The 11,220-nt window shown below is 48.1% G+C and overlaps 1 protein-coding gene across 1 annotated transcript in view; it reads left to right on the top strand.

Moving 5' to 3' along the window:
• The first annotated feature begins 378 nt into the window (after positions 1-378).
• The window catches only part of HS3ST3A1 (heparan sulfate-glucosamine 3-sulfotransferase 3A1), an 81,858-nt gene continuing 71,016 nt past the window's right edge, over positions 379-11,220 (top strand). The window contains exon 1 of the mRNA XM_061143518.1: positions 379-1,708. Coding sequence (XP_060999501.1) covers positions 1,110-1,708 — 599 coding nt within the window. The 5' untranslated portion in view covers positions 379-1,109. The remainder of the gene's footprint in view (positions 1,709-11,220) is intronic.

Here is an 11,220-nt window from a genome sequence, read left to right as displayed (position 1 = left end):
CCCTGATGGAGCGCGTGCCTCGCGGGGTGGAAGTCAGGCCCCGGGGATCCAGGCCCCGCGCCTGCCGGTCAGAGGTCCCCGGAGCCGCCGCAGACCCGGCCGGGCTCCGAGGGGGCGAGGCAGCCGGCTGGGGTGGAGGGGGCGGGGTGGGCGGGGTAGGGGAGGGGCGTCGCCTTGGTCGCCCCCGCCCTCTGCGCGGTCATTGGGCGGCCGCCGCGGGGTCCGCGCCACCTTCTCCCCGGTGCACCCTCCCGCCCCCCCGCGCTCCTCCGGGGGCTGGTCCGGCCCCGGCCGCTGACGTCACCGACAAGTTTGCTGCCCTCGGAGCTCCACGTGTGGCGGCGGCGACTGCCCGGGAGGCGGCGGGGAGGCGGGGAGCTCAGTGGCCGCGGCTGCAGACGGGTCCCGCGCAGCCCGGTTCAGCCGCGCCGCTCCCAGGTGGGACCGAGAGCCGCCGGAGCGGCCGGGTGCGCACGGAGAGGGGCGGACGACTGGGCGCGGCCCCTCTGGCTCCCGCTCCGGCAGAGGGACTCGGGGGACCTCGCCCCAGGGCCGGGAGCGCGCACCCAGGCGGGCCGGGGACCGAGCTAGCGGCGGCTTGGAGGCGCTGTCCCCGCCGCGGTCTGGAGCGCGCGGAGCCCAGCGGCCCAGGAGCCGCGCGTCCGCTCTCCGGGACTGAGCGAGGGATGCGCGATCGCTGAGCTGGGACGCGCGCTGAGAGGCTGCTCCGGCCCGGGGCTGAGACGCACTCCTTCGCCACCAGCCACCGAGATCCCCGTTCCGGCAACTCTCGGGGACCTGGGGCGCCGAACGCGGCCCCGGGCTGAGGACTCGGGCGAGTCTAAGACGATGGTTTCTTAAGCACGGCATCACGTCCCCCTTCCCGCCCCCTCGACCGACCGGAGGCTGGGATCCCGCGCGCGGCTCCGGGGTCTCCTTCTCCCGGAGGAGCTCCGGCTGCTGCCGCCCGGGCAGCTTGCACGGCCGCAGGGGCGCAGGGCGATGTGGCCTCGGTCCAGCGCGCAGGAGCCCCTGGAGTATGTCCCGGCACCTGGCGGAGTCCCGGCCTAGCATGGCCCGCGCGCTGCCCGACGTCGCCTCCGGCTAGGATGGCCCCTCCGGGCCCGGCCGGCGCCCACCCCACCTCTGCCGAGCCGCTGTCCCGCAGCGTCTTCCGCAAGTTCTTGCTGATGCTCTGCTCTCTGCTCACGTCCCTCTACGTCTTCTACTGCCTGGCTGAGCGCTGCCAGACCTTATCGGGCCCTGTCGTGGGGCGGTCGGGCGGCGGCGAGGAGGCGGGGACCCCGGGCCGCGGCGTCTCGGCCGGAGGCCCGGGGGAGCTGGCCGCGTGGCCCGTGGCCGCGCGAAGGAAGCGCCTCCTGCAAGTGCGGCCGCGACCGAGGCGCCGGCCGCCCGCCCCGAGAGACGACGGCGAGGAGGCGGCCGGGGAAGAGGAGTCCCCCGGGCTGGCGGGGAGTCTCGGCGGCTCCGGGGCCGGGAGCAGCGTGGCCGAGACCCCGCCGGGGACCTTGGCCCTGCTACTGGACGAGGGGAGCAAGCAGCTGCCGCAGGCCATCATCATCGGCGTGAAGAAGGGCGGAACGCGGGCGCTGCTGGAGTTCCTGCGCGTGCACCCCGACGTGCGCGCCGTCGGCGCAGAGCCCCACTTTTTCGACCGCAGCTACGACAAGGGCCTCGCCTGGTACCGGTGAGCGGGCGCGGGGCAGGGCGGGGGCGGCCGGAGCGCGCGGTGGGGGCCCCAGGAGCCCGAGGCGACCCTCACCCAGTGCACTCACTCCCGGATATCATCAGAGGGGACAGGGTCACCAGTCGCGGTCCTTAAGACGAGGGCTTTCCCCCACCCTGCCTCTGTCTAAATGTGGCGAAATATTTAGTACTAGACCCCTGTATTTTCGATTTGCCGTATAGACTTTATTTCCACAATAAAGCGGATGGGGGCGGGGGAGCGTGATATTTTGGCCTTGGAGATATTTTACTTTAGTTTTTCTGATTCCTTTCCCCCCAAACAGCCCATCTCTTCATTTTCTCCTACTCCGTGGAAGTAGAGAGAAAATGTCCCTGCTAAGTGAGAAACCTGCTCACCAATTACTAGATAAGTAACCTAGTGGATCCTTTCCCCAAGGAAACCTGTTTCTATTTCTCCTTTATCTTCTGGGCGGTTCCCTGGGGTTAATGCAGTCTTTGCCATCGCCTATTTATTTACTTATCTTAACTCTTTGCCAGAGAATTGTCCTGGGTGGTAAGTAATATAGATAATTGTTCTGAGTGGTAAGTAATACAGACACTTAAAGTGTCAAGAACTGGACTCTAGGTTTGGGGGGTATGTATGTAAGAGTGTTTTTCAAAAGGCTTTGTTAGCAATAACTTTTGTTTAGGGCGAGGAAATTCTACAAAATGCCCTCTGTATTTGTGGGAAGGAATACCTTTTGTCTTTGGACTGGCAGAAACTTTTCTAAAGATCTTCAAACAATTCCCTTTATAAATGAGGTAGCCGAAATTTTTGTTAAAGGAAGAAAAGTGGGGGAAAAATAGGAATCTTGGTAATGCTGTGAAAAAACCCTCCTAATGCAGTGTAGGAAACAAGGCTGATTTAGATCTTAATCTTAAATTTGCCAGTCTTCTCAAATTCAGACCACCTTTAATAACAGAATAAGCCAAACTCTAATAAATCTTAGTGTCACCTGGGTTTTGTTTGCCATAAAATATTGGTGTTTTTTCTCTCCTCGGAGCATAAGGAAAAATATGCTGGAATTTTCCATTTTCTAAAGTTTTATCTTGTTCATTAAAGGTGCCTTCTCCTTGTTATTTTAACTGAAATGAGAGTACAAAAGTTACACCACCATTTAAGTATATTTCAAAAGCCCACTCAATTAGCCATTCATCCCCCAAAGAGAAATGAACGTGATTTGACAAGTTTATTTACTTGAGAGTCAAGCACAGGAAGCAAATTTACAGTAACCCAACTCAGGAGAAAACGGTTTCGTCCTAAAAGTCAAACTTGAACATTAAACATGTTTCAAACAGTAACTTTCCATTTGTTGGAAAGAAAAACAAACAGCCTTCCCATGCTATGGGATATATATCATTTAAAATCATCAGCCACTTAAAAAAATCCCCTTGTGTTTCTGTCATTTCTGTTGTATCCTCTGGGAAGTTCTTATAAAAATGACCTGTTGAATCTGGAAACAACAGGTCCTTCTTCTTAGCACAAAGGCAGCTCTGTTTTTTCCATCAAGGACACAAGAAAGAAGTGATTAAAGACCCCCTAAAACTCTTATCTAAAGCAGTTTGCATTGAATGCGGCCCGGTCCATGGCTGTAAGTGAACACATTTCAAGCCGACTGCCCCAAAACATCTAAGACCATGTTGGACTCTGAGGTGCTGTTAAGTATGGTGAAATATTTAGTGCTAACCCCCTGTATTTTCGTTTCGCCACATAGACTTTATTTCCACAAAGTAGGATTGTTTCTTCCCGTTTCAGAGATGAGTATCTGAGGGTACAGTATATCTAGAGAGCTGGATCTTATTTTCCATGGACCTTTCTGAGCTAGTGTAAGAGAAGGAAGGTTTCAAGGTAACTAGAAACACAAGTTTTGTGGGTTTTTTTTGTTTTTGTTTTTTTTTTTAAGAAGGGAGAGGCAATTTAAAAAAAGAAGAAAAAGTCATAAACTTTTAGGCTGTTCTCTTGCTTGGAAACTGGATGCATGCTGTAGAGTAAATATCTCCTTGGATTGTTTACTTGAGTAGAGGAGTTTTATAAAGCAATTTATGGTGGTTACAAAAATAACTGCACAGTAGACTTCATGGTTTGGTGAATTTAATTTTCTAAGTGTTAGAGCAATGTCTTTGTTTTACCATTTGCAATGGTCTTTTATGGGATGCATAAATTTAAGTTTAACTCAATTACATGGAAAACTCTTATTAAAAAAGTCCAACCTATGGAGCCGGGATTATGCGATTATTTAATGAAATTTTGCCACAGTTCTCTTTCATCTTGGCTCTGAACTTGGAGTTAGATATTTGTGGAAAAGACTGAAGACTTAAACAAGAAAAAGAAAATCACACACAGCACCATCTATTAGGCACGTTTTAGCTCTTGTGTTTAGCCAGTATTTAGGTAAAGGGATTCCTTTTAGACCTTCTTCGTCCCAAAATTGTAATATAGGATTTCTAACACACACTTATGAAATGCCATCCCCCCACCGCCCCCCTCCCACACACACAAAGGAACAGAAAGAAAACCCTAGTATTTGAGCCCTGAAGTGAGTTATTTCAAGAGGAAAAAATCTGTACAATATTTTTTAGATGCTTATTGACATGGGAGAAGCATACAAGTTTAGCCTTGTTTTTTCACCCAGTGAAGTTTCTCTCCATTTGCCACAATAGTTTGTTGTGGCAGCGCCCCCTACCGTCCTGATGAGGGCACAAATCTGTTGCTGATGGGAAGTTGGGAGAAAAATCTCTTGGAAATTGAGTTTGATAGTTTAAAACGCCTCTTGCTAGGATGTGTCAATACATTTCTCTCTCTGGGGAAGAAAATTAATGGTACTTTTTAAACTACATCCCAGAAATAGTGTAATCAATGGTTTCTTCGTTTGGACAAGTGTGTAGCAAAGCTTAAGAAAACAAGTTTATTCAAAATCTCAAAAAAGGAAATTATTCATATTGATTTTAAATGTCCGAATAGTACCCTCAAATCAGTGAAACACAGGGACATTTTAGTATGCCAGGGAATTTGTTAATGATAACTTAGGAAGCTTCAGTGGAGTTTTCTGGATATGAAACTCTGCCCTGATGGGGTTTAGAAAACATTCCACATGACTTAATTTAGCCGACATGCTATCAGGACGACGACAAATGTCTGGCTCGTGCATCACGGGAAAGCAGTCCTTCACCATGCTGTGTCTCCATGTCCATCGGATGTGTGGCGGGTTCCTCAAGAAAAGTGGGGAATTGTTTCATTAATTTCAAAACTTTAAGATTTCTTCTGAAAGTTAAGACCAGATACCTCTGCTGTAGTTCAAGACCAGGTGAACTTGGAATTCAATAAGAACCCCCCTCTCCCACTCTGCTTGTATATTTGCACTAATTATAATGTATGGTTATTTTTCTCCTAAAAGATACCTTAGCTTTTATCTTACCTCCTAAGATAAAGAATACCTATTTATAAAGTATTTAAAGATACATGTGTGTGCTTATACATACTATGTATTTATATATGTATGTATATGTTTGCATTCTGTAACACTTCAGTCTTTTATTTTGGGACAAGATAGTTAAGTGTTCATTGTCTAATCTCTTATGCTAGCATATCTCATTCCTATATTTTGATTCAGTTTTTTTTAGTGAGACCAGATGATTTCCACAGAGAAAAATGTTTCCAATATTATTTTACTCTGTAGCAGTGGTCCCTAGCCTTTTTGGCACCAGGGACGGGTTTCAAAGAAGACAATTTTTCCACGGACTTGGGGTGGAGGAGGGTTTCAGAATTATTCAAGCGTATTACATTTATTGTGTGCTTTATTTCTGTTATGGTTACGTCAGCTCCACCTCTGATCATCAGGCCTTAGGTCCCGGAGTTTGGGGACCCCCGTGTAGTAACCAGGAAGATCAGAGGTGACTCAGCTTGGAGTTCGGGAGATGGTTCTTTCCCTGGCTGCAGAATGTGAAGCTCTCTGGCCCTTCCCGATCATGGCCTTGTTTATCAGCCACGGGAGAGGCAGGCTGAGTAGAGGCCCTTTCGGTTCCTATCGGGGGTGATGGGCGTCTCAGAGCAGCTGGGAGCAGCTGTGGAGCACCCCCGTGTTCGCTTTCCCACCCTTGTGAGCCACCAGCCCTTCTGCAGGAAGGGTGGGGGGGTGAAATGTGAGCCACAGGAGTCTGGCCACCCATGCAAGGTCCTGGGGACTGCCGTCCAAAGAGGCCCTGTGTCCTCAGAGGGGAGTGAAGGACCTTGGAAGGCATGAAAGGTGGGGCGGGGCGGAAAGTGGGGAGAAGCAGCTTTGGGCCCTGAGTCCTGTGTCTTTGGAGGGGGAAAGGGCATCATGTCTTTCATTCATTTGCTCCCAGGAGTCCTCAGTGACTGGACATTTCCTTCGAGTAGGAGGTTGCAAACAGTGCCTTCAAGAAGCCTTATGCTGCCATTTTGTTTGCCTTGGGTTCATGCTCTGGTAGACCTCCCTGGCAAGACAGGTTCAACAGTCTCGTCTGTGTGTGTGTGTGTGTGTGTGTGTGTATGCACTCAGTTTGTGCATGAACCCACCTTCAAGAGCAGGCACCCAGTAGGTGGAGAAAGTGATAGAACTGATAACAGGAATGTTATTTAGTGGTTAGGGAACTTCTGAGCAGTATCAGACACCTAAGTGAAACAGGGTCTAGGATATGTGAGTGATTATTCCCTTAGAGCGATGAGATTTATCACATGCTGATAGAGCGTGAGATGGCTGGATGGCATCACCGACTCAATGGACATGACTTTGAGTAAACTCCAGGAGTGGGTGATGGACAGGGAGGCCTGGCGTGCTGCAATTCATGGGGTTGCAAAGAGTCGGACACGTCTGAGTGACTGAACTAAACTGAACTGATAGAGCGTATGTGAAACGCAGAGCCATCTAGGAGCGAAAATCCTATGGTCATCTCCTGCCTTCCCTTTAAAAAAAAAACCTAAAAATGCTCTGGCCCAAATATTTGTCTCATGGAAATGTCTGGAAATGTCTGTGGATGGGCCCAGAAAGAGGACATGCCAAATCTGTGTTCTGGAGGGGTCATGAGAACAAAATAAGCTTGTGCAGTTAATGACAAGAGGGAGTGACCTTACGTAGGCCAGAAGCTCCCATCTTAGGAGAGTGTCACAGAGCAAACAAACCCACTTGATATAAACAACTAAGGCTTGCCTGTCTCTACGGGATGCATTTGAACAACTGCACATCACACTTACCATCACTCAGGTTGCTGGGTCGGAAACTTCATAGATGTAGCGCTTTTCCTTAGGGAAAAGCTTTCCCTTTCTCCACCAAGGAACAGGAACTTAGCTGATAAAGAGCGTCATTTTTACGTGTGCTTCCTAGTGATATTGGACTTGAAGCTTTGAGAAAGCTTGTTTCTCCTTAAGTGATGAATCCTTATTGTGGAAATGAGGTTTCTTATTAAGGCATATGCCTTTAATATTATAACCAGAGGAAATTGCACCTCAGTAATATTTTGGCTCCCTAGTCTTTGCATTTGTAAGAATGTCTTTAAAATGTTTGCCAGCACTTTAAAATCTTTGCTAATTTGATACAGTTACAATGTCTCTATGGGCATAGGGATATTGATACAGTTAATAAATAGGCCTATGTGAAATAAACTTAGGTGAAACCAGAACCTAGAAATTGAGGAAATGCCGAGTTCAGAGACCTGAAGCATATTCCCAGCTGCTTGCCTCCAGTGATGCAACTTCTGATTTTTTTATATCACTCATGTGGTCATGACTGTTACATTTAATCTGTGATCCTTTGAGAGCTGTGTTCCAGAAGTTCAGATTTGCTGTCAGATGGCTGTAAATGTGGGCTTCCCAGGGGGCTCAGTGGTAAAGAATCCACATGCCAATGCAGGAGACCCAGGTTCCATCCCTGGGTTGGGAAGATCCCTGGAGAAGGGAATGGGAATGCACTCCAGTATTGTTGCCTGAAAAATCCCATGGACAGAGGAGCCTGGCTGTTTACAGTCAATGAAGTCCTAAACAGTGGGACATGGCTTAGTGACCGAACATGCACGCAAGGCGGTAAATGTTAAAAAAAATAAAAGAGGGAATATTTAGTAAGAAGGAAACTAAGTACTTGGCGTTAGGCTTGTGATATTCTTGCAAAATTTAAAAAAATGAAAAAAAAAAAAAAAAAAATCCTGTTCAGGGGACTCTTGAGAGCAGCCCACTTTGAATGTGACATTTAGCGCCACCTAGTGGGAGGGAGAGTCAGCAAGGAACCCAAAGGGCTGAACTTGGAAAACTTCATGATCAGAGTATATGTGGTCCCCCCATTTGTTTTAAACAAAAAACAAGGAGGGAAAATCATGCTGGGTAGCACTTACAGCCTCTCTGCCTGAGCCTGCTCTTTCAGGCAGGGAGGTTATCCTTTAGAGAGAAATAAAAAAGACCTGCCTTGACAATAAACCTGAACAACAAGGTAGAAGTGATTAGGAGATTTGTATTAGAAATGTGCATGCCTGAAAGAAATACCATATGCCCCAGATTAGTTTTGTTAGTGGGTTTTGCCTCTGTTTCTGAAAACCAGCTTCACAGGAAAATACTTCCAGATGATTTTTATTTCAACATCAGTCATGCAGTCTTATTTCTTCCACCCCGAGTTGGACAGGCTCTTGAGGAGGGTCCCAGGATTCTTAAGGGGTGGCACCCAGAAGCCGATTTAACCCTTGACATGCCTGAGATACACTTTGCAAGATCTGTCCGTGTGGGACAGTCTTATAGGAAGGTCCTTTCAGAGTTTCCAGCAGGAGACGGCTTCCTGTGAAGCCGCCCAGGGCCTGGGGAGCGCGGTGGGCAGGTACACAATACTATATATAAAATAGATAACCAACAATGGACCTACTGTATAGCACAGAGAACTCTACTCAGTATTTTGTAATAACCTATATGGGAAAAATATCTGAAAAAATAGATATGTATATGTATCTGAATTACTTTGTTCTGGATGTGAAATTAATGCAACATTGTAAATCAACTCAACTCAACTCTAGTTGTTTTTTTTTTTTTTTTTTTTTAAGTAAGCATGGGTGGTAAGGGGCTTATAGGAATGTTACAGCGGAGGAACCTGGCGGACCCCACCCAATCCAGGTGATGTGAGTGACATCCCCTTATTTTCCTGTTGAGATCTTGTGTGTGTGTTTGAGTCAGTTGTGTCCAACTCTTTGCGACCTCATAGACTGTAGCCCACCAGGCTCCTCTGTCCTTGGGATTCTCCAGGCAAGAATACTGGAGTGGGTTGCCATTTTCTTCTCCAGGGAATCGTCCCAACGCAGGGATCGAACCCGAGTCTCCCACACTGCAGGCAGATCCCTTACCATCTGAACCACTGGGGAAGCCCCTGAGATCTTGTATCCCCTGGTGTAGTGCAGGAAGGAAGACTTCACATGCGGGGTTTTCTGCCCCCGCCAAATGCTCAACCCCCGTCTGGTCATGAGAAAACATGAACGGATGGGGCAGCTGCAAAATACCTGAGCAGCATTCTTCACAAATGTCGAGATCGAGACTAGCAAAGCTGAGACACTTGTCACCGCTGGGAGCGGACAAAAGAGACTAATTACCAATGAGTAAATAGAATCTGGTACCTTCCACTGGGTCCCGGAATAGAAAAAGGGCGTTGATGAAAAACTGAGGCTATGTGACTGGTGTCTGTGGTTTAGTTCATGGTGTCATAGCAAGGTTAGTTTCCTGGTTTGATCCTTTTCCAGGGAAGATGATAACCCCGGGGGAAGCTGTCTGGGTTTCTGAGAATTTTCTGTACTGTTTCATTTACAGTTTTGTTGTCTAGAATGATCCCAAAACCAAGGGGGAAAGAGCATCATTAACAAAGAAGGCAGAGGGGTGGGATGAGGGTTCGAGAGGGGTTCGAAAGGGAGGGGCTATATGTGTACTTACAGCTGATTCACGGTATTCTACAGCTGGAACTAGCCCAACACGTAAAGCAGTTATACTCCAATTTAAAAAGAACAGAAAAACAAAAACAAAGAAGGCAGAGGGCTCGAGGGCTCATTCTGAAACCCTCTACCAAGCGAGCCCCTTTCCTCCTCTCCTCCCAGCTCCCCTCACCCCGCCCCGTCCTGCCCCCCAACATGGGCTAGCCAGCTCCCCTCCACTCCAGCACCTGTTGCTCTAGACATGCTGATCCTTCCCTCAGCTTATTTCATAATAAAGTTGGCTCGGGGCTCCCCTTCCTGCTCTCTTGTCTCTGAAACACGGGCAGAGACGGTTTTCTGTTCCTTTTCTGTTCTTTGTGGCTGGCAGGTGTCCCGTCACGAAGGTATAAAGTCACTCAAGCCCTCTCAGGCTGGAGAGCAAAAGCTCTGATGTCAGTGATGGGTTTTTGAGGACACAAAGGACTGAAGTGGAAGTCAGAGGAAAGTCTGACGTGGGCATCTGGCTTTGTCTGTTGTTGCCTCCAACCAAGGAGGAGGAGTTGTCAGGGGAGGGGAAGCTGGTGATGTAGGTTAGAGGGATGGACGGACCCGTGCCTGTGGATGCGCCTTAACCTAGCATGACAATACAGTTTAGATTTTAGGGGTGAGCTTAAATATTCTTTTTTAAAAAAATATTTATTTGGCTGCACCAGCTCTTAGTTGGGGCATATGGGCTCTTTAATTGCAGCATGTTGGATCTAGTTTCTTGACCAGGGATCAACCCTGGCCCCCTGCATTGGGAGCGTGGCGTCTTAGCCACTGGACCGCCAGGGAAGTCCCCTCAGTTTAAATAGTCTGTCTCCTTACTTGACCTTGTGCTTTAACCTTTGGTTTAGACCCTGGCTTGTGAGACCCGCTGCAGCAGCGATGCAGGTCTGGAACAATTGCAGATGTGAAGGAGAGGGAGGAAAGGAGAAAGTCCAACTTCCATAGTGCTGGAGGGCTGGACCTGGGCCTTCTGGGTGGTTCTTCCTGCTGGAACGACTAAGCCTGGGATGCCAGTGTTATCAGGCTCCAAGTTCCCGTCCAGGCAGCACACTGGCATTTTCTGCATCTATTTTTAAGCACACAGTTGTGCATCGGAGGCTCTGGCTTAATAGAATTCTGAAAATTTACCTCAAAACATCTCCTTTGATATTTTTAACGACTGTCAAAATAAAAATCACATTTTTACTAAAGCAAAACAAGAAAACAACTCTGGCTACATCTCGAGACTCTAAGAAGATAACAGTATTTCCTCTTAATGCTTGACTCACTCACCTTGATTGAATCTGTTTTATGAACCTGTGTCGTGCCAAGGACAAGCTACTAAATGCTTGTGTAGATAAAAATAATTTCTATGATTTAATGCTATTCTGGGCTTGTTTGGCATTTTTCCACCTTAGACGGCATACACTTTTCTTCATGCAGTTTGGAACTTTATAAATATAGCAAAATATTTGAACCTGCAACATACATTTGATGAAATCATTTTAGTTTCTATTTCACTTATTTTCACTCTAATTTTTGTTATTTTCTTCCTTCTGA

The sequence above is a fragment of the Dama dama genome, chromosome 5 (assembly GCF_033118175.1).
Source record: "Dama dama isolate Ldn47 chromosome 5, ASM3311817v1, whole genome shotgun sequence".
NCBI classification, from domain to species: domain Eukaryota; kingdom Metazoa; phylum Chordata; class Mammalia; order Artiodactyla; family Cervidae; genus Dama; species Dama dama.
This window is presented reverse-complemented; position numbering and strand designations above follow the sequence as displayed.